This window comes from Chrysemys picta, chromosome 1 (genome assembly GCF_011386835.1).
Source record: "Chrysemys picta bellii isolate R12L10 chromosome 1, ASM1138683v2, whole genome shotgun sequence".
In the NCBI taxonomy this organism is placed as follows: domain Eukaryota; kingdom Metazoa; phylum Chordata; order Testudines; family Emydidae; genus Chrysemys; species Chrysemys picta.
This window is the reverse complement of record NC_088791.1, coordinates 334,133,222-334,154,678: the sequence shown is the minus strand read 5'-3', so window position 1 is coordinate 334,154,678 and position 21,457 is coordinate 334,133,222. Positions and strand designations below refer to the sequence as shown.

Genomic DNA, 21,457 nt, shown 5'->3' with positions numbered 1-21,457 from the left:
ATATCATCATGCTCCATTTTACTGATAAAACTGATACAGAAAGCTGAAGTGCTGCTGAGATGACAGGATAAGAATCTAAAGAAACAGACAAGAAAAGATGGTAGGATAAGAAGTGCAAAAGTAAACAGCAGAGTTAGAAACAGAACCCATGATACATGGTGGCTAGTCACCTGCTTGAACCACAAGACAAACTATCCCTCTCCTGTTGATACTGCCAGCACAGACAATATTGTTATTGAAAATTCTTCTGGTAGGGAATAAAGGAAAATACGAGAGCAAACCTCATAGGACTTGAAAAAAATCCATGCAGAATCCTTCTTTCCAATAAGAATCAGGTTAGAGGATTACATCACTTATGTATATGAGTATAGTCCGACTGAACTCGATATAAAGTGATTCATATATGTTAATGTTCTCAGGATTGTGGCCTTAGTTAAACAGCCATGATATATTTTCAGCACCGGATAGATGTACAGGAAATTGAACGTTATCCTTTTCTGTACAAATCAGGAATCTAATCTAATAAGAAAGTTACATTTAATCAACAGAAAAATATAAATTATCTGGCTTCTTTTATGGTATCCATGATTTTCTTGTTGTCAACAAGAAATTAATTGTAAAGTCTATAACTCTGTTGGAGCTCATTGTTGGTTTCCCCTGTATTAGAGCTTTAATCTCACACCCAGAATTTTAATACATCTGCTTTTGCACCCATAAATCATTTTATATTTTAGAAAGTGGATTGTTCAGTAATTGCAATGTTATTTACTGTACTTGCTATAAATGATTTAAACAATAATGAGCCTGCAAATTAGGAAACAATTTAGGAAGGCTTGAGAAAGAATAAACTGTAATTATACACATCAATCAGTAGCCATTGTTTCTACCTTCATTACAATTATTGTCAACACATATTAAACCAACTTTGTGGACTAACTGCAGCTAAATGAATTATCATTAGTGTTTCAAACTCAATCTCTCAGGTACCCCTTGGTTGGCAAGAGCTTGAAATTCTACAATGGGCAGTATGCTCAATTCTAGAAGGGGAGAAGGAAGCTGAGAAGCGCCTTGTTATTTTTCAGTGACTCCTTCTGGCTGACCCAGGAACTTCTTTGAAAGGCTTCAAAAACAGCTGACTACATCCCTCCTCAAGTAAAACAGTGGGGATTTAAGGTGAACAACTGTGGGAAAAGCCTCTGAAAGTAAAGCGAATCTGATATTAGTCCTATTAAATTACTGGAGTTAATATTCACGTACAAGAACCAATTTTTACCATTGAAAATTACTTTTGACTGAAAAATTTTGAGCAGTCCTCCGGCTGACTTCACCCTCAGCTGCACTGGCCAGTACATGGGAGAGTGGAGTCAAGATTCTGCCAAGTTCAGCCTCTATCCACCCACTTACACACACAGGTGCCTTACAGACCTATATTCCTCTGCACAAACAAGCAACAATCTTGCCCTACATAGATATTAGTATTATAGTCACCTTGCTTCATTCCTAGTACCATTACCTCATTTCATAAAGTCAATAATACCACTCTCTTAATTCATATAGTTTTGTCTAATGTTGTTCAAATAAAATATGGATAATGAATATTTATTAGTGCAATGCAGTTGGCATGCCCTAAATAGCTGGCATATTCCTCTGCACCAGTGTCACCGCCCTACTCAAGCTCCCCTGGGGGACACTCACCAGGCTGCTATGATTTGGTCTCTCCACATTGGACTGCTCTTTACCTTACCTTTGCCTGGATAGGCTTCCCAGCACTGTCTCTTTCCTTGACTTCTCTGGCATGTGTCCTGGGCACAGACTCTGTCTGTTACCCCATTCACGGAAATGGGACCTCATGATCCAACTGCACTGGGCCCCAGAACCAGTGCTGACCCTCAAGACACCCCAGGCCTTAAGCACACCCTTTCCCAGAGCTCCAACCTTGTGAGCACTCGGGTTTACAGTTCACCTCTCCAGGGACAGGATATTTGAAAAAAATGGACACAGACTTCGGATAGGTTTCTAACACAATTATACTTTATTTTAGACACTGTAAGAAATATTACAGGTCTAGGTAAAACAATAAAACACACCTGTATGGCATCCCTGCCTCCATTTCCTCACTGCTCTGGAATGTCCTTTTAAGTATTCCAAATGCCCTCTCCTGGATCTCTCTCCTCATGGTTTCTCCTCTGGAGCATGGTCAAACAAACAATCAAAAAAGACCCTTCTCCCTCCAAAAACCTGTGGCCTTTGTTCCTAGTTTTAACCCCCTGCTCTGATACTTCTGTCCCTTTGTTTTCCTGTTTGGAGATTTTCTACTCTCCACTCCCCATCCCTGCAGATACAAGTGATTGAACTAGGTTTCCAACTCAGGCATTCTTCTTGGCATACCATTGCCCTATCAGACCACAATCGTTAGGGTTGACAGCTTCTTTTGTTTAGTCTGAAGCTTCTTCCAGATGGTGTGGATGCTACATGTCAGGGACCTCATCAACCCAGGACTGACTCACTACACATTGCACCGTTCAACAAGACAGCAATTTCCTAAATTTATAAGTTATACATAGGTTCCCCAGATTTTCACAATCAGCTTTTCTCATCATGCTACAAGTAATTCTATTCTATTTAGGGCCTTACAACTTAATATCAAATCTAAAGTCTCTAAGTTATGACATTAGTGAAGCAATACTTTATTCCCATGCAGGCTAACTCCTAACATTACATTTCCTTCACGCAGTTATAAAACTGTGAGGAAATTTGCACTGAAATTGATACACAAACACTGAGTGTTCCATCAGAATACACCATCCTCCAAAGCCTGCATAATAAATAATAGTAGGCATATATATAGGTCTTTATACTTTCAAAGCACAAACATTAACTAATCCTCACCACACTTTTGTGAGGTCAGAATTCAAGTATTATTGATACATTTATAGAAAGGGAAACAAAAACAGAGTTTACAGTGAATTATGTAAAATCCTGCAGAGTCAGTGACGAAGTCACAATTAGAACTCAGGACTTCTTGCTCCCCGGACCATGCTCTGTCCATTAGACTATGCTGTGTATCTATCTTCTAGCAGAAGACCTCATAATTTTACATTGCTCTTGAACTCACTACTAGAATGACAAGCCACTTTTGAAAGAGGGTTTAGAGATAGGCCTATAAGCAAAATAGTTTACAAATTTATAGGTCTAATTCTACCTTGAGGATGGATATGGCAGATTTTCAACAAATTTGTACAACAACATGTATCTTTACTAGTCAAATACCGTTCATGGCATAATGTATTAGCATTAGTGTAAGCAACCTAAATTTTAGAATATGTATGTGTGCTTCGGGGTTAATGGGGCTCACATTGCAGTGGTTAGGAGCTTTGCCTTCAGTTGGAAGAGGCTCAGAGCCCTTGTTGATTTTCACTCATACACACACACAACCTCCCTAATCCTGGATAAGATTTTAAAAAGTGACTAGTGATTTTGGAAACCTCATTTTTTGGGTGCTCATCTTAAGACATATTAAAGGGACCTGATTTTCAGAGGGTAAGTGGGCCAGCACTTTCTGAAAATCCAGCCCTTTCAAGGAAAAACAATTCCTTGGATAACCAGCAAATGCTTCTAACAACTCAAAGGGAGATGAGCTCTTTGACTTTGTCATGTCTGTTTGAGAGATACCTGAAATAGTGTTTTGAAATCTGAGCATGCACCTGAATTTTGCCGATAGCCTTTTCTTTTTTAATCTCTCTCTACTACCCACATTTTCTGATGCATCTGCCCATATTTTTTAATGCATCTGGTGTTCCAATTTAGCACCTGGAAATGCTCTGATTTATTCTTTAAGTCTCATTCTTTTAAATATTCTCGTATGCAATTCTCTTACACAAAGCTACAGATGCCACGTAAATAAACTTAAATACAGTATATTCAATTATTTAAATATATTTATGCAGCATGCCACACTGAGATGACAACTAGAACCAATATTTAGAAAACTCATTCGGGACTATTTTGTGCATGTAAAGTGCTTTTAAAGAAAAGTGCTGTATAAAGAAAGCATGAGGTATAATGATAATTTTTAAAATCACTTTTCCTTGCAAATCTCAGGGGAAAGTACTTACAGATGTCTAAGGTGAATATTTTCAGAGCTGCATTTCTGAAATTAGGCACCTAAATCAATAGTTAGTAATCTAAATACAACTATCTGACTTTCCAAAGAACAAATCAACCACTGAAACTCAGCAGCTTTAAAAATCAGGCCATTTTTATTTAGGTGTTTAACTGGATTTAGGAGATTAGCTTTAGGCATCTAGATCTGAAATTGTTGACTTTAGTATCTTTGAGCCATCCTCAAGTTACAACCACAGAGGAAGTAATTGCATTCAATAGACATTCCTGCTTCTAAGAGAAAATATATTGTACAATGTAACTTGCTATGTTTTTCGGGGTATATCTCACCAAATCAGTCCCCTGCCATTGTAAAGGTCTCAGGCATCGGTGTACCTCAGTCCCTCCTATTCTCTGCCTGTGGCAAACAATAGATTAGTTGCTGGAAGGCTGTAATACTTTAGTCAACTCCAGGTTATTGGGCTCATTGCAGAGATAACTGGTGGGGTTTAGTGGCCTGTGATGTGCAGGAAATTAGATTAGTTGATCTGGTAGTCCCTTCTGGCCTTAGACTCTGATTCTGTAACGGATTTATACATTTATAGAAGTTTAACTCTATACATACACAATTATAATATGCCTTTTACTGACTTTAATTTCATGTCTTAGCACTGCAATGTTAAATTTATTTTAGATTGTTTATTCCATTTACACTTTTCAAAGCTTTTACCTGAATTGCTATCTTCGGCATTAACAGGGTGACTCAAGCTGGAGAGAGAGAAGCTGGAACTGAAGAAATCATGGGTCTGTAAATGCAATGACCCATCATGCAAAGGTTTATTCCACTAAAAAAAGAACAGATTTTTTTTTAAGCTGACATGACAGATTGCACTTTGGCAATGATTCTTTAGTTGATAAAGAGTTAGTAATGACAGCTGAGCCTAAACTTTACGCTTATTTCTCCTGGTAACTGTCAGAGTAGCCAAAGAGGCTATTAGCAGGCTAAAAAGAAATGAAGTTAATGACAGACAAAGATGGTACACAAAGAAGCAATCACTGTAGGAGCAGCTATTGTAGTAACTATTATTTCCATAGGTTTGCTAGTTGATGATAGCCAGATCAAAAATATGACACCACTGTTTAAGAGGCTACTTTATAGTCATATGTTGATGCTCCAGAGATATGCCCAATCTCAAAACTTGTACCACGTGACAGCTGTTAGCTGAGCCATTACAGGTGCCACAGGTAGCTCTTGAAATCTGACAGGGTGGCACCCTGATGTCATAATCATGGCTTTTGCAGATCCTGTGTAAATTTCCCCCAATTTGGGCAAGTTAGGTGTCAGTTCACACATGATTAGTAAAGACTTTTTAGAGTTTGGCAGCTAAATTCTTAGGAGAGTGCAATTCTTAGAATTGAGCATGTTCCATCCCCACTCAACTTTATGTGCAACCAAAATGCACATGCACCAACCCCCCCGGAATTAAATAGCATGCTCCATTCCTACAGCTATAAGGGCTGAGCAGAACTTTCCCCTGCAATAGCTACTCCTGGCAGCCAGGAGCTGCTGTGGCAACAAGCAGAACTGAGAACAGGGAAACTGTGTCTCCTGTCCTATCAATGCTCCCAATACTGGTGCCTGGACAGCGAGAAGAAAGCAGAAACTGTCTGCTTAATGCAGAAGGGTGAGGGACTGGGACGAGGCAAGATGGCTAAATACTTTGCCTCCGTTTTTAATGAGAAAGTTGCAGGCGGTGACAGGTTGGCTAATGGGAACAAGGATAAGGAAGTAGAAATTACTACATCCAAGGTGGAAGCCAAAGTCAAACATCTTAATGGAACCAAATCGGGGTGCCTGGATAATCTCCATTCAAGATTATTAAAGGAACTGACACATGAAATTGCAAGCCCAATAGCAAGGATTTTGATGAATCTGTAAACTCGGATTCATACTTTATGACTGGAAAGTTGCAAATAGAGTACATATATTTAAGAAAAGAAAAAAATAAGGTGATCATGGAAACTAATGGCCCATTAGTTTAACCTCAATTGTATTCAAGGTCTTAGAACAAATTTTGAAAGAGAGAGTAATTAAAGACATACAGATGAAGATAATGGGGACAAAAGACAACATGGTTTTATTAAAGGTAGACCGTGCCATACCAACCTGATTTCTTTCTTTGAGAAGATAACTGATTTTATAAACAAAGGAAATGAAGTGGATCTAACCTACCTGGATTTTAGTAAAACATTTAATACAATTCCACATGGGAAATTATTAGTTAAAGTGGAGAAGATGGGGATTAAAATGAGAATTAAAAGGTGAACTGTCAGGCTGGAGGAACGGTAATAATGGAGTTCCTAAAGGATCCGTCTTGAAATGAATCTTATTTAACATTTTCATTAATAACCTTGGCACAAAATGTGGAAGTACGCTATTCAAATTTGCAGATAACACAAATTTAGGAGATATTGCCAATATGGAGGAAGACTGGACTATCATACAAGAAGATTTGGATAACCTTGAAAACTGGAGTAATGGAAATGGGATGAAATTGAATAGTGCAAAGTGAAAGGTTATGTGCTTAGGGACTAACAAAACTATTTGTTATAAATTGGAGACTTATGTGATGCAGCCACAAAAAAAGGTTAATGCAATCCTAGGATGCATCAGGCAAGGTATTTCCAGTAGAGATATGGAAGTGTTATTACCTTGTACAAGGCACTGATGAGACCTCATCTGGAATACTGTGTGTAGTTCTGGTCTTCCATGTTTAAAAAAGATGAATTCAAACAGGAACAAGTGCAAGAAGGGCTACCAGGAGGATCTGAAGAAGGGAGACCTTATCTTATGAGAGGAGACTTAAGGTGTTTGGCTTGATCAGTCTAACAAAACAAAGGGTGAGGGGAGATATGATTGCTCTCGATAAATACATCAAAGGGATGAGCACCAGTGAGGGAGACAGCATTCAAATTAAGGGCCAATGTTGGCACAAGAACAAATCAATATAAACTGGCCATCAACAAGTTTAGGCTTAAAATTAGATGAAAGTTCCTCACTATCAGAGGAGTGAAGTTCTGAAACAGCCTTCCAAGAGGAGTAGTGGGGGCAAAAAAAACCCAACTTGCTTCAAGACTGAGCTTGATATGTTTATGGAGGGGATGGTATGATGAAGTTGCCTATAATGGCATATGGGCCATTTGTGACTGCTATTACCACATATCTCCAATGGCTGGAGATAGGACACTAGATGGGGAGGGCTCTGAGTTACTACAGTGAATTCTTTCCCAGATGTCTGGCTCATGGCTCTTGCCCACATGTTCGGAATCTAACTGACCACCATATTTGGGGTCAGGAAGGAATTTTCTCCAGGTCAGAATGGCAGAGATCCTAGAGGCTTTTTGCCTTCCTCATCAGCCTGGGGCACAGGTCACTTGCTGATCTGAACTAGAGTAAATGGTGGATTCTCTGTAATGAAGTCTTTAGCTCAAGATTTAAGAACTTCAGTAACTCAGACAGAAGTTATAGGCCTATTACACAAGTGGGTGGGAGAGGTTCTGTGTCTTGCAATGTGCAGAAGGTCAAATGAGACAATCATTGATAGACTTTAAGGCCAAAATAGACCATGAGAACATTCCCTATCCTGCCTTGAAAATCTCAACCGTCTTTATTTTTTATCCCCCATTATAATTCATTTAATTTTGAGGGCATTTCCCCCCCCTGCATCAAAATTATTTTACTCACTTCTGTTGAGAATTATTCATGGGAGGAAGAAGAGTCCAGTGACTATACAGGTGGCTATACAGTTTACTACTGCTCGGTACATCCCACTGGCGTTGGTGGAGACTTGTTAATGTTTGTAAAGCTCTATAATATCCTCAGATGGAAGTTGCTATATAAGTGTCAAATATTATTATGCTAACTCAGTGGTGGGCAACTTGCAGCCCATCAGGGTAATCTGCTGGCGGGCCAAGAGACAGTTTGTTTACATTGACCATCCACCGGCACAGCCGCCCGCAGCTCCCTGGATGGTCAATGTAAACAAACTGTCTCGCGGCCTGCCAATGGATTACACTGATGGGCTGTGTGCGGCCCGTGGGCCGCAGGTTGCCCACCACTGCGCTAACTTCTTAAATAGCTTACAAGTTTTGAAAAGCTGCATGCAGCATTTGTACTGACTTCACTGGGAGCAGCACATTCAAACCAGCACTGGGCTTTGACAATGCACAATGTCTCCTTTGCTAGGTAATAAGGTTAGCTTGGCACCTGTCACACTCCTTAATACTTAATTTGCCTTGGGATTTCCTCAGCATCAGAATTCTCCAGCATTGGAGAATAACTACTGTTTTCTGGAGTCCCCCTCATCACATCCTTTAATATCACGGTCCTCAACTCTCACTGTAGTTGCTTTCTTTGTACTTTGTAAAATACCCGTAGCTATTTTTGGGTGAATGGCCCATTAAATTATCCCATGAATAAGCCTATTTCTTACTACAGCAAAGTGTCCTAGACTTGCAGGGAAGATCTGGAGTGCATGTTTCTGATTTTTTATTACACTACAGATTCAAGAGCATTTCCGCGTGAAAGCCTCAATAGAATGGGAATTCAACTTTAATTCAGAACATCTTGATCACTCAATATATGCACCAATGTCCCATTATGATGCATGGAACCTGTTTGTCTCATCTGTATCATCCCTTCTTTCTAAATTATTCTTCTAATCAAAAATACATTGGATTTTTCAGCCAGTGAAATCTCCCACTCAGCTCCAGGAGCCAGGCAATCCATTAAAAATGATTCTAAACGTTTTTACTGTTACTGACTTTACAATGCTGGCATTCTCCAGCCAGCCAGATGAACACCGAGGACGCAGACGGGGTGTTTATGCCTCCTTCCCCATATACATGTGTTCATATATACTCTTTTCCCACACACACACATAAAATATACTTTAAAAGTGTATGTGTGACACACAGTCTTTGTACTCTGGATTCTCTGAGCAGACATGCACACACAGAGGCACCAAGATGCTGAGGGCCCAGATCCTCAGCGGCATATATTAGTGTAACTCCATCAAAGTCAATGGAGCGACACCAATTTATATCAACTACAGAAAAGACCCCGAGTATGTGTGTATGTATATTTAAATATATATCAAGACAGCTTGCCACAGATGTATAGATAAAGCCATTTACATTTGCAGTGTATTTTATATCTACCTTATTTCTGTAGCATCCAGAAGGGCTAGATGTGTGAATCATGCATATGCATTAAAATTATACCAAAACAGCAGACTCATCAAGACATGCGTTTACATTTTCGAGGTAGCAAGTAGGCGGTAATAGTGGGGGATAAGAAGTAACCCAGAAGTCATTCCATAAGGAAAGTACAACAGTGGTGCTTAGAAATTGTAGTCTAGTATTTTAAAAACATAAGATTTCTCCCTCCTCACCCCACCTACAATTCAGACACAGAAGTAAGACAAAGAAGGGACTCCTATAAAAGCTGATGCAGGTCACATGTGAACAGGCAAAAAAGTGGTGTCTGTAATAATACTTAACATGAACTCCAAACTTCAGAGAAAAAGGAACTACAAACATGAATTATCTGTTTCACTATTTTAAGATGCTTTTAACTACAATTATAGCTCTAATAACTACCATTGCTAATATCAGCAAATAAAGATACAAGTGTATCAGAGAGGATAGCTGTCTCTGAGATTCCCGTTCTTACCAAAACTCAGATAGTCAATTACTACTCAACATACTCAGCTTTCCTCAAAAATGTATAGTGCTGTATTTGTGCCAACAAGCAGCTAACAATGTGAATAGGGATAGAGTGCAAATGTACTCATTTTAACAACTTTTTGGCCCCTTCGGCGTCAATTGGTCTAATCAAGTTGTAATTAATGAATGTCTTCCCTTCATACCTGCTGCTACAGTAAGGTGTTAATTGATTTGCTTGAAAGATTTATAGCACACGGAACAGCTGACTGGCTTAATGGTTTTCCCAGGGATTGCTGTGAGGGAACAGCTGCAGAGATACTGCAATGCAGCACAGCACAGAGTTTCCAGACTACTGACACTGAATATTTTGCAAAAATCTGAGGATTAAATTCTGTTTACAGCCCTGTACTGGGGATGAATGGGTGCAGCTGAGAGTAGAATGTGGAATTTATCTCTTAGGGGATGTCTACACAACAACTCGACACGCGCGGCTGGCCTGTGCCAGCTGACTCAGGCACGCGAGGCTCGGGCTGTTTCACTGCTGTGTAGATTTATGGGCTTGGGCTCTTGGATCCTGCAAGGTGAGAGGGTCCCAGAGCTCAGGCTCCAGCCCACGCCCATAAGTCTACACAGCAATGAAACAGCCCCACAGCCTGAGCCCTGCAAGCCTGAGTCAGCTGGCACGGTGTCTAGTTGCTGTGTGGACATACCCTTAGTGTTCCCAACCTAGAGGCCAATATTTTCTTCCCCCACCTCTCCTCCATTCAGGATGAGTTGTCTATATTTAAAGCATAGTTCCCCTTCCTTTCAAACTGTATCAGTTACACTGACCACAGAATTTTACCGTAACTCCTTCCTTACTGTACTGCAGCACCACCATCACCACTAAAATGGGAATACATACTATCCAATGGAATTCAAAATGCTGAAGATATTTCCTTTACTCCCAATAGGACAACTGTGGGTGAACGCTGACTTCTTAAAGAGAGCCATTGAACACGCACATGGCCATGCCCTTTTAAGATGTGCCTCATCTTACAAGTACTACTCAGGACGTACCAAGTAAGTCCATGCTGCAGAAGAGGATGAATGGCTCCTTGCTGGCTGTGCATTTTTACGAAGGCACTAACTGGCTTTAAAAGGAGTTTGAAAAGATTGCTATTCAGGAAAAAAGTGAGGGCAAGCAAAAATGTTTCCATGAGTATGGTTATCAATGTGAAAGCATGGATAAAATATCAGTGAGTGGGACCCCCTCATCTTTTTGATCGACAAGTTTTTAATCACTTGTATTCGTTTCTTTACCTTCAACTAGCAGTTGAGTACACGAGTAGTCTCATTGAAGTCAATGGGACTGCTCTTCTGCTTAATGCTAGGCAGGTGTTGAAATATCCCGCTGAACTGGAGCTGCAGTAATCATTATGGATCATAGAATTATAGAAATGTAAGGCTGGAAGGGACCTCAGGAAGCCATCAAGTCCAGCCCTTACACTGGCGGACCAAGTAAACCTAGACCATCCCTGAAAGGTGTTTCTTCAACCTGTTCTTAAAACCCTCCAATGATGGTGATTCCCCAGCCTCCCTTGGAAGCCTAGTCCAGAGCTCAACTACCCTTACAGTAGGAAAGTTTTACCTAACATCTAACTTAAATTTCCCTTGCTGTGGATTAAGCCTATTACTTCTTATCCTACCTTCAGTGGACACGAAGGAGATGTTACTACCTTGTTCAGTAACTGCAGTTCTTTGAGATGCGTCTCCCTGCAGGTTCTCCACATCACAGGCACCCCATGCATCTTCTACTGGAGATTTTCAGTAGCAGTGCACATTTGGCCGACGCATGTGCCCTACACAACCTCATGCTCCACACCAAGGCTATATAGGGTCGGGCAGGTGACCTGTCCTCAGTTCCTTCTCCTCTGCAAAGTCCCACAGAGGAAACTGGAAGCAGAGGGGAAGGAAAGGGGATAGTAGAGCACCCATAGGGAGACACGACACACCTCAGAGAACTCCAGTTACTGCACAAGGTGAGTAACCTCTCCTTCTTCAAGTAGTGCTCCTATGGGTGCTCCATTTCAGGTGACTACTGAGCAGTACCCGCAGCTGGAGGGGGAGGCTTCAGAGCCGAGTACAAGACTGAAACAAGACTGCATTCCCAAAGGCAGCATCTGATCTGGAAAACTGGATGGTTTTTCAGGTCAAATTTGCGATAGCTTTGGGTTGACCAAAACTGCATTTTTTTAGCAAATAAACCATTGATCCAAAAATGTCACCCAATTCTAGATGGCTCACCTCACCTTTTTATTTCTTGTATTTTTAGTTCCAATTCTGTCCTCACTTTTCTTCTTCTTCCCTCCCCACTCTGCTTTTATCTTCCATCTTTATAACTTTGTCCCATACCAATTTGTCTATTTCTGTTTCAGAGAGGTAAGGGAAATAAAAAAAGGCACGTGTGTGTAAGAAAGACCAAGAAAGAAAGAGGAGAAGGGTTGGGGAAATGGAATGCTCTCCTGTTTACCCACCAAAACATGTTTTATTTTTGCTAGCCTCTGCATTTCCTAGTTCCAGGCAAGATGAGAAGTGAAAATGCCTTAATAACAAGAGAAAAGCTATTCAGCCTGATGGCAAGCTCTAGAAATCTTGCAATAGAACCCACTTACATAAGATTTCCAGGCAACTCTACATACTCAAAAATGCTTCGGAGTTCATATAAGGTTCAGATAAACATTTGGATGCTCAAAGCAAACCAAGTGAGAACTCTGAATCCATTCACCTCTATTACCTCCTATTTTCCTTTGCACTGCAACTGTAGTTTAGAGGGTCAGTTTATAATATCGCAACAACTATGTATTTTATGCTCTTTTCTTTACCACATGAATAGTAACTTATTGAACCATTAACTCTTTCCTCCATTTTAATTGCCGATCATCAGCTGGCTGCTCAGAAAGCTGGCACATTATGCACTATTGTTTACCATCCAAAAAATCAAGAGCTGCAATTTTACTTGTGACTTTCTGTAATAACAGTCTAAATTGATATTTATGTTCCTGTTAAACTGGAAAAGATAAACAAGACAGCAGCAACTAATGGGAACCAAGAATACATTGGACTAACATTTCATTCAAAATCTTCTGTCAAGAACTTTCTGTAATGCAATTATTTTTACCCCTTCTTCCTTGATCTGAAATTTATCTATATCTATCTATATATATACAATCACACACTAAAACAATTATTTCATGTATGTAATAAAGTATAATATTTGAAATTTTGTTTGCTTCTAATTCTCCTCTCTTTTTCTCCTTACCTCATCTTTTTCCATAGTATCTGTCTTAATTGCACGTTTTCTGTTTTAATTTTAAGTTGGGGTGGGGGAGTCTGAGTCAGAGCATGAGAAAGGGAGTGAGTGAGAATTTATTATTTATGAAAAGTGGCAGCTTGACAAAGCCTGGTGACTGAAGTCCTCAGTTTAGCCACCGAAAAGGTACAGCACGGAAGTACAACTGGCCCACCATTGTGTCTCAGTTCTCACACGGAGGGACCACTTTCTAAGGGTGAAAAGGTACTTTACTCTTTATGTCTATTCAGCCCTTGGTATTCCTGAGATTATCAGCAAGAGGTCCCATGAGCGCCACATTTGAGGACAGTTAGTGTGAGGAGGACATCTCTTTATCCACCAGGCAGTGGAATAAGACCACATAAGTCATCACACACAGGGTGCCAAACCACCACCGTTTTATTCTGTATGATTCTTATCTCCACTTTTCCCCAATTTTATTGCTTTTCCTATTCTTGAAGTCGTGCAAGGTAGATGACATTATTCTTCCAGCCAAAGAGCATCAGATGAAACCCAACAGCACTTCTTAATTGGACAGTAAATCAGTGCATTGACTTACCTTCCGGCTGGTATTGTGCTACGATTGTTACTATCTGCCCTGCTCCTTTCAGTGCAGCTGCAGCCTGCTCATGGGTAGCACCCCGAAGATCAATGCCATTCACCTGCAGGAGAAATTAAAACAAAAAACAACCATCTGAACTTGCTTCATAATGGATGGAAAGCCATGGAGAATCTGCTTTAATACTTGGGAAAGGGCATTGGGGTAGGGAGGGGGAGAAACTCATGTCATCAGTGTTCAAGAACAAATACAAATTATAATAGATTCATATGACGCTACTTATGATTGACCAAGATCCTTTGCCACTGGATCAGACTACTGTACATGGTGTTTATAACACATTGATCTGCGTTACATTCACCGGAGATGGCTGCCTATCTTGTTTTCTGCTCTCTTAAGTTCACATTTTTCTTAATCTTTTTTCTTAAAATCTTGACCAATTTTAACTTGACTGAGCACAGTGGAAAGGGAGTCCTGACAGGAACCCAGCAGGGACACACCGATCCTGCTCTTGCAACACTGGTGTAACCTTCACCTGCAGGGGGCAGCTTCAATGTGCTCCACTGATGGGAGACATTCTATCAGCAGAGCATCTGCTGTAGCGGAGCCTTGCTCTACCATACCCCAGCCCTGAATGCCTCCTTCCTGTTCCCAACATGCCTCCTCCCCATCTTGCGCTGGGCAGTTCAGATGCAGGAGGGAGGTGGTAGCATAGGTGCAGTAGGCAGCCTAGCCACCTCTGCCAGCTTTACACAGACTGGAGATTTTCCACGGGGGTTTCTCCACTAGTTTAACTTCACGTTGGGTTGTATAAGCAGTGTAACACGAACTTAGCCGACAGAGAATCCAGCTCTAAAGGTTTGTGGACACTTCAAAACCTGTTTCAAGTACAGAGCTAGTTGGTGATACATGCTTTGTCAGCAGCTATCATGAGGAAGTCAGCCAAAGTGGGAATGGGCTAAGAAAGTTTGCAGATGACACAAAGCTGGGAGGTATTGCAAATACAGAGAAGGACTGGGATATCATACAGGAAGATCTGGATGACCATGTAAACTGGAGTAATAGTAATAGGATGAAATTTAATAGTGAAAAGTGCAAGATCATGCATTTAGGGATTAATAACAAGAATTTTTGTTATAAGCTGGGGACTCATCAGTTGGAAGTAACAGAGGAGGAGAAGGACCTTGGAGTATTGGTTGATCACAGGATGATTATGAGCCCCCAATGTGATATGGCCGTGAAAAAAGTGAATGTGGTCTTGGGATGCATCAGGCAAGGTATTTCCAGTAGAGATAAGGAGGTGTTAGTACCGTTATACAAGGCACTGGTGAGACCAGGGCCGGCTTTAGGCCGATTCCTCTGATTCCCCTGAATCGGGCCCTGCGCCCAGTAGTGAGCTGAAGCCGGTTCCCAAGCTCTGGCAGCTGTCCGCCCCGCCCCCAGCCCCAGCTCACCCCACCTCACCTCCTCCTCCTTCCCTGAATGCTCTGCCCCCCTTCTCCTCCTCCTCCCCTGCTTCCCGCGAATCAGATGTTCACGTGGGAAGCCTGGAAACAAGCAGCGATGGGTAAGCTAGGGCGGGGGGGGGGGCGCAAGGAGGGCTCTAGGGAGGCGTGGCGCAGCCCAGTCCAGCTCCGGCCGAGCGGCTCCCTCTGGCCCGGCCCTGGCCCCATGGCTCCGGCCCGGCCCCGGCCCCGACTCTGACTCTGACTCTGGCCAGGCAGCTCCGGCTCCGGGTGGCACGACTCCGGCCCGGCTCCAGCGGGGGTAAGCAGCATGGTAAGAGAAGAGACCGGGGCTGGGGGTGATGGGGGGAAGGTTGAATAAGGCAGGGGCACGGAGTCCCTGGGACAGGGAGCGGGTGCGGGGGCTGGATTGGGCAGAGGTTCTGGGGGGGCGGTCAGGGGATGGGGAATGGGGGGGTGGGTAGGCGTGGGAGTTCCGGGGGTCTGTCGGGGTGGTGGTGGATGGGGTCGGGGCAGTCAGGGGACAGGGAGCAGGGCGAGTTGGGTAGGGGGTGGGGTCCTGGGGGGCAGTTAGGGTGGGGGGTCTTGGGAAGGAGTGGGGGGGGGTGATGGGTTGCGGTTTCTGAGGGGGGCAGTTGGGGGCAGGTCGGATAGGGGGAGATGTACTCACTGGGCGGTTCCCTACCGGGTCTTCGGCAGCGGGTCCTTCAGTGCCGCGGAAGACCCGGAGCACCACCAGGTGAGTCATCCTTGCCAGGGCCCCATCAAATTGGGCCCCGCACTTCCTAAAGCCGGCCCTGGGTGAGACCTCATCTGGAATACTGCGTACAGTTCTCGTCTCCCATGTTTAAGAAGGATGAATTCAAACTGGAACAGGTACAGAGAAGGGCTACTAGGATGATCCGAGGAATGGAAAACCTGTCTTGTGAAAGGAGACTCAAAGAACTTGGCTTGTTTAGCCTAACCAAAATAAGGCTGATGGGAGATATGATTGCTCTTTATAAATATATCAGAGGGATAAACAACAGGGAGGGAGAGGAATTATTTAAGCTCAGTACTAATGTGGACACAAGAACAAATGGATATAAACTGGCCATCAGGAAGTTTAGACTTGAAATTAGATGAAGGTTTCTAACCCTCAGAGGAGTGAAGTTCTGGAACAGCCTTCCAAGGGGAGCAGTGGGGGCAAAAGACACATATGGCTTCAGGACTAAGCTTGATACCTTTATGGAGGGAATGGTATGATGGGATAGCCTAATTTTGGTAATTAATTGATCTTTGACTATTAGCAGTAAATATGCCCAATGGCCTGTGATGGAATGTTAGATGGGGTGGGATCTGAGTTACTACAGATGTCTTTCCTGGGTGTCTGGCTGGTGAGTCTTGCCCACATGCTCGGGGTTTAGCTGATGGCCATATTTGGGGTTGGGAAGGAATTTTCCTCCAGGGCAGATTGGCAGAGGCCCTGGGAGGTTTTCGCCTTCCTCTGCAGCGTAGGGCCCGGATCACTTGCTGGAGGATTCTCTGCGCCTTGAAGGCTTTAAACCATGATTTGAGGACTTCAATGGCTCAGACATAGGTCAGGGGCTTATTACAGGAGTGGGTGGGTGGCCTGCGTTGTGTAGGAGGTCAGACTAGATGATCATAATGGTCTCTTCTGACCTAAAAGTCTCTAAAATGTCTTGGGTGCTCTTGGGGCAAGCAAACATGGGAAGATGAGCCGAGTAAGTGCCAGCTCACGGACAGTATGGGAGAAGGATGAACAGCTCTGAGACTGTTGAAAGGCAACTTTGTGCTGACTGTGAAAAAGAAGAAGAAAAACTCCCTTGGACTCAGACTTCTGCTCAGTGGCACTGTTCTTTTTTCACCACACAGTCCTTGGCATATCCAGGACAGACTTGGCAGACTTGATTTTGGCATTTTGATGTGAGCCTGTAAAATAATTTTATATCCCACTCAGTTCCAATCATTATATATATGACCACCCTGAAGAGTCTAGGGAGTGTCACGGAGATATTTCTTTGCATTTCCCCAAATCTTTGTAACGTCCACTGGGAAAACTAATAAAGCAAATCAAATAATGAATCACAAATACTATTACTCATTTCCTTTGACAGAACATTCTGCAGACATAAACTAACTAGTAGTCACATCACCATTGAGAGGTTATCTTCAGTATACAGATGGGAAAATTGAGGCACAGAGATTAAGTGACCTGACACAGGCCACAGAGTATGTCAGTATCAGATCTGGTATTAAAAAGACAGGGATTTCCTTATGTCCTGCTTAGTTCAAGGGACTATGCAGCCTTCCACAATACTGAGATGCCCATTTTTTGGGCAGACTCACTACTCACTAGAAAAGTGGCTCAGCAGCAGCTGCTCAGGCTAACAGGCCTGCAGTGGTCCCAGCACCATCAACAGCAGCCCAGGTGGCTCCAGTCCCCCAGAGCTGCAAATTGATTTGAGGCCATTCCATTTGAAGAGACTAAAGCTGTGGGTTTCATCGGCAAGAGGGCCATGCATAACATGTGAGTTTCAAACTTATAACGCTGCCGATTGGTTACCTCTGGTTTATGTTTCAAGGCTCTCTCTGACACAAAAAGGGAGGGACACATATTGGATTTGTGGAGTTTATTTAATAACTTCAGTGGAGTTACACTACGGATTAATTTGATGCCATAAAAGTTTACAAATAGCAGTGAAATCCATTTCAGTCAACTTTGCTTTGACTCTACTGTATTTGAAAACAGACAAGTTTCCAACTTGCTATCATTGATTTTAGAAAAAGTGATAATAAAAGAGCTACAGGAACACATGGTCAATAATTATTTGTATGATGAACCCACTGAGGACTAAGATTTATTCTCTGAGTAATAACTTAGTTGTTTGCAACAATAAAAAAATAATACTGTTGTTGGTATTGACCCTACCTGCAGTTTCTGATTAAGCAGACAGACTATACTAAAGAATTGTTTAACAACTTTAAGAAATGTTAGGCTGTGAGCAGGAACATGTTGATCTAGTCTCAGTTGGTGACAGTGTGTATATTTTCACTAGCCTATATTGTGATCATGTGTGTTCTTCCATACAGATCCATACAGGTTCCTATTAGAGCTGGTTGGTAAATTATTTTTTCTTCCCATACTTTTTTCATGACAAAGAAAAAAAACCCCCACTTATTCCCGGAAAAAAAAAAATAATAAAAAAACCCCAAAATCTGAAAACAAAACTCTAGGTTACATTTTAAAAAATGAAAATGCAAAATATTTGTCAAAAATAATTTTTTTCCTCAAAAAAATTGTTTTCAACAAAACCTGTTTTTCTAAGATTTTTGGTTTAAAAGTTTTAAGCAGTTCTTATTCCAATATCCTTCAGATCCCTTAGGCAGTCTATGGGATTTTTGAGATGTGTGATTTGGTGGCTACTGTGACACTATCTCACAGTGGCACCCTGGAACCCCCATATTCACCACTGTCCTATAATTAGGATATGTTTTGTACAAAATATGCCTTGTGAGGTATCATTTTAAAAGTCTTGATCGGTTTAACATTAATATACTGTCAGATTGTATGTGCTGGCATTATATGTGAGGTTATGAAGCATTGCTGTATATGTTACTGATATATGTTGTGAGGTTGGGAACACCCACAATCAGCCTTTCTGGTACAACAATGGAGTAGCCAGACATGCTGATGGCCCATTAAAGGGAATCCACTCTCCCAAGGACCAGCCCAGAGGACTTCTCAAAGACAGCATGTAGACAATGGAGACTGCTTGACCAATGGGGGCGGACCCACACATTATAGCAAAAGATCCTTCCAGAAAGCTGGAAGAAGCTATAAAAGAGGAAAAGTGACATCATCACTTGCCCTCTCCCTCCATCCCCCCAACTTAACACCTGGAGGAACGTCTGGAGGACAAAGACTTTGAACTGGGGAGAGTGGTCCTAGGCTGGGAAAGAGTTCCAGGATCTTTAATCTGCTTGTACCATCTGTCAGGGTGAGACACCGCTTGAGTCAACTCCTGTTTAGTTTGTAGAACCCAGACTGAGAACTTATTTTTATTTCTTAAGTAACCAACTTTCATCTTTACACTTGTTACTCATAATCACTTAAAAGCTATCTTTCTGTAGTTAATAAATCTGTTTTATATTTTACCTAAAACAGTGTGTTTTGGTTGAAGCACTTAGGAAATCTCAGCTCAGTTTACCAAGGTTGGTGCATGTCTTCTCCACATTAAGGGAGGGGTGGACTGGGTAATGAACTTAAACTGGCCAGGCTTCTGACCAGTACAAGATGGTACAGTTCTGGGGTGCAAGGCTGAGGAACTGGAGGGAATTGGCTGGAGTCTCTCTATTGGTGGTTCATGAGTGGCTGAGAGTTCATTCATGTAACTCAGTTGGGTGCGTCCCTGCCTGTAGATGTCTGTGTAAGTGCAGTACCTGCCAGAGATTTGTGGCTTGACACGGCATCACAATGTTGGTGGGACAGAGGGTTCAACTGTCCCAAGGTCAAGGTTGCACCCCGGGGACTCCATCACAGCTACCTTCACAGATTATACCAAGTGACATTGTTTATTATCTCAAGTTTCAGAGGACATTTTAAAAATTCAGGACAGGATGCCCACAAACTGGGTGAGATTGAATACTTGTCTGTGGAACCTCCTATCAGAGTACAACAGGGTGAACCCACATCCAACCATCTTCAGAGACTGATGCAAACCTACCTATATGCAGAAGCTTTCATAGAATATAGAAAAGTAGGGCTAGAAGGGAGTTCATCAAATCCAGCCCCTGTGCTGTGGCAGGACCAAGTAAATCTAGATCATCCCTGACGGGTGTTTGCCCAACTTGTTTTTAAACATTTCCAATTATGGAAATTCCATGACCTGCCTTGGAAGATTATTTCAGATCTTAACTACCCTTACAATTAGAAAGTTTTCCCTAATATCTAACCTAAATTTTCCTTGCTGCAGACTATACCTTCAGTGAACATGGAGGACAATTGATCACCATTTGCTTTATAACAGCCCTTAACGTATTGGAAGATTATCAGGTAACCCCTCCATCTTCTTTTCTCAAGACTAAACATGTTCAGTTTTTTCAACCTTTCCTCATAGGTCAGGTTTTCTTAATCTTTTATCATTTTTGGTGCTCTCCTCTGGACTCCTTCCAATTTGTCCACATCTTTCCTAAATTGTGGTGCCCAGAATTGGACACAGTTCTCCAGCTGGGGCGTCACCATTGCTGAGTAGAGTGAGACAGTTACTCCTGTGTCTTACATTCATGGCTCCTGTTAATATATTTGTGATAAATAAAGTGGGGGGATAACTCCCTTTGATGGACACCCAGCCAGCCAGTTAGCTGTAAAATCCCTCTTGGTAGCTGTTCTTTACTTGCTTTACCTGTAAAGTGGCATCACACTGATGACTCTTATTCAGTTTGTGGTCCCCTATAACCCTCACATCCTTTAGAGCAGTGCTACCACTTAGACAGTTATTCCCCATTTTGTAGTTGTGCATTTGTTATTCCCCGATTTGTAGCTGTGCATCGGAAATGCATTTCCTGCATTTACACTGTGGAGAATGAAAAGAGTTAGATATGCCAGGTTATGTGGGTGGCTTCAGGATAACAAGGGCAGGTATATTATGGGCTAAACTATACGTAAGTCTATTTTTGTAGCCTCTAGATATTACAATGATAGGCAAGCGACTCAGGAGACAGACTAGATTAGGTAGGATTAGACAAATTAAGAGAGATACATTGAACTCCTGCAATGGACTACTTTACATTGGGCTAACCAAAAAGCCGATCTGTCCCCCACAGATCAACTGGTGCAGAATGCAGTCATGCATTTGTTATCAAGGTGGGTGGAATGGATTCTGTATACACACTGATTTGCTCTCTGCACTAGCTGCCTGTGGGTGGACAGAATGATTTCAAGGTTTTATTTTTGACATTTTAAAGTACTAAATGCACTGGGTCTTCATTTTTTTTTCTAAGCTGCTGAAATCTTATACAGATTCACAGATTTTAAAGTCAGAACAGACCTTCATGATCATCTAGTCTGACCTCATGATGCATAATATGGGCTGTAGAATTCCACTCAATTAATGCAGTGGAGGGAAATATTCTTTCCTACTATCCAAGTGAACACTAACAAGCCCAATAACCTGTGATTGAACAAGAGCATATTTTTTTCTAAAGACAACCAATCGTGATTAAAGAAGCTAAGCGATGATGTATACACCACTTCCATTTAACATCTCACCC

At 42.0% G+C, this 21,457-nt stretch overlaps 1 protein-coding gene across 20 annotated transcripts in view; it reads right to left on the bottom strand.

Annotated features, from left to right (window-relative positions):
• Positions 1-21,457, bottom strand: part of DLG2 (discs large MAGUK scaffold protein 2) — a 1,449,438-nt gene that overhangs the window by 267,949 nt on the left and 1,160,032 nt on the right. For all 20 annotated transcript variants that reach the window (XM_005287552.5, XM_005287553.5, XM_005287554.5 and 17 more), the window contains one exon: positions 13,719-13,821. In XM_005287552.5, coding sequence (XP_005287609.1) covers positions 13,719-13,821 — 103 coding nt within the window. The remainder of the gene's footprint in view (positions 1-13,718; positions 13,822-21,457) is intronic.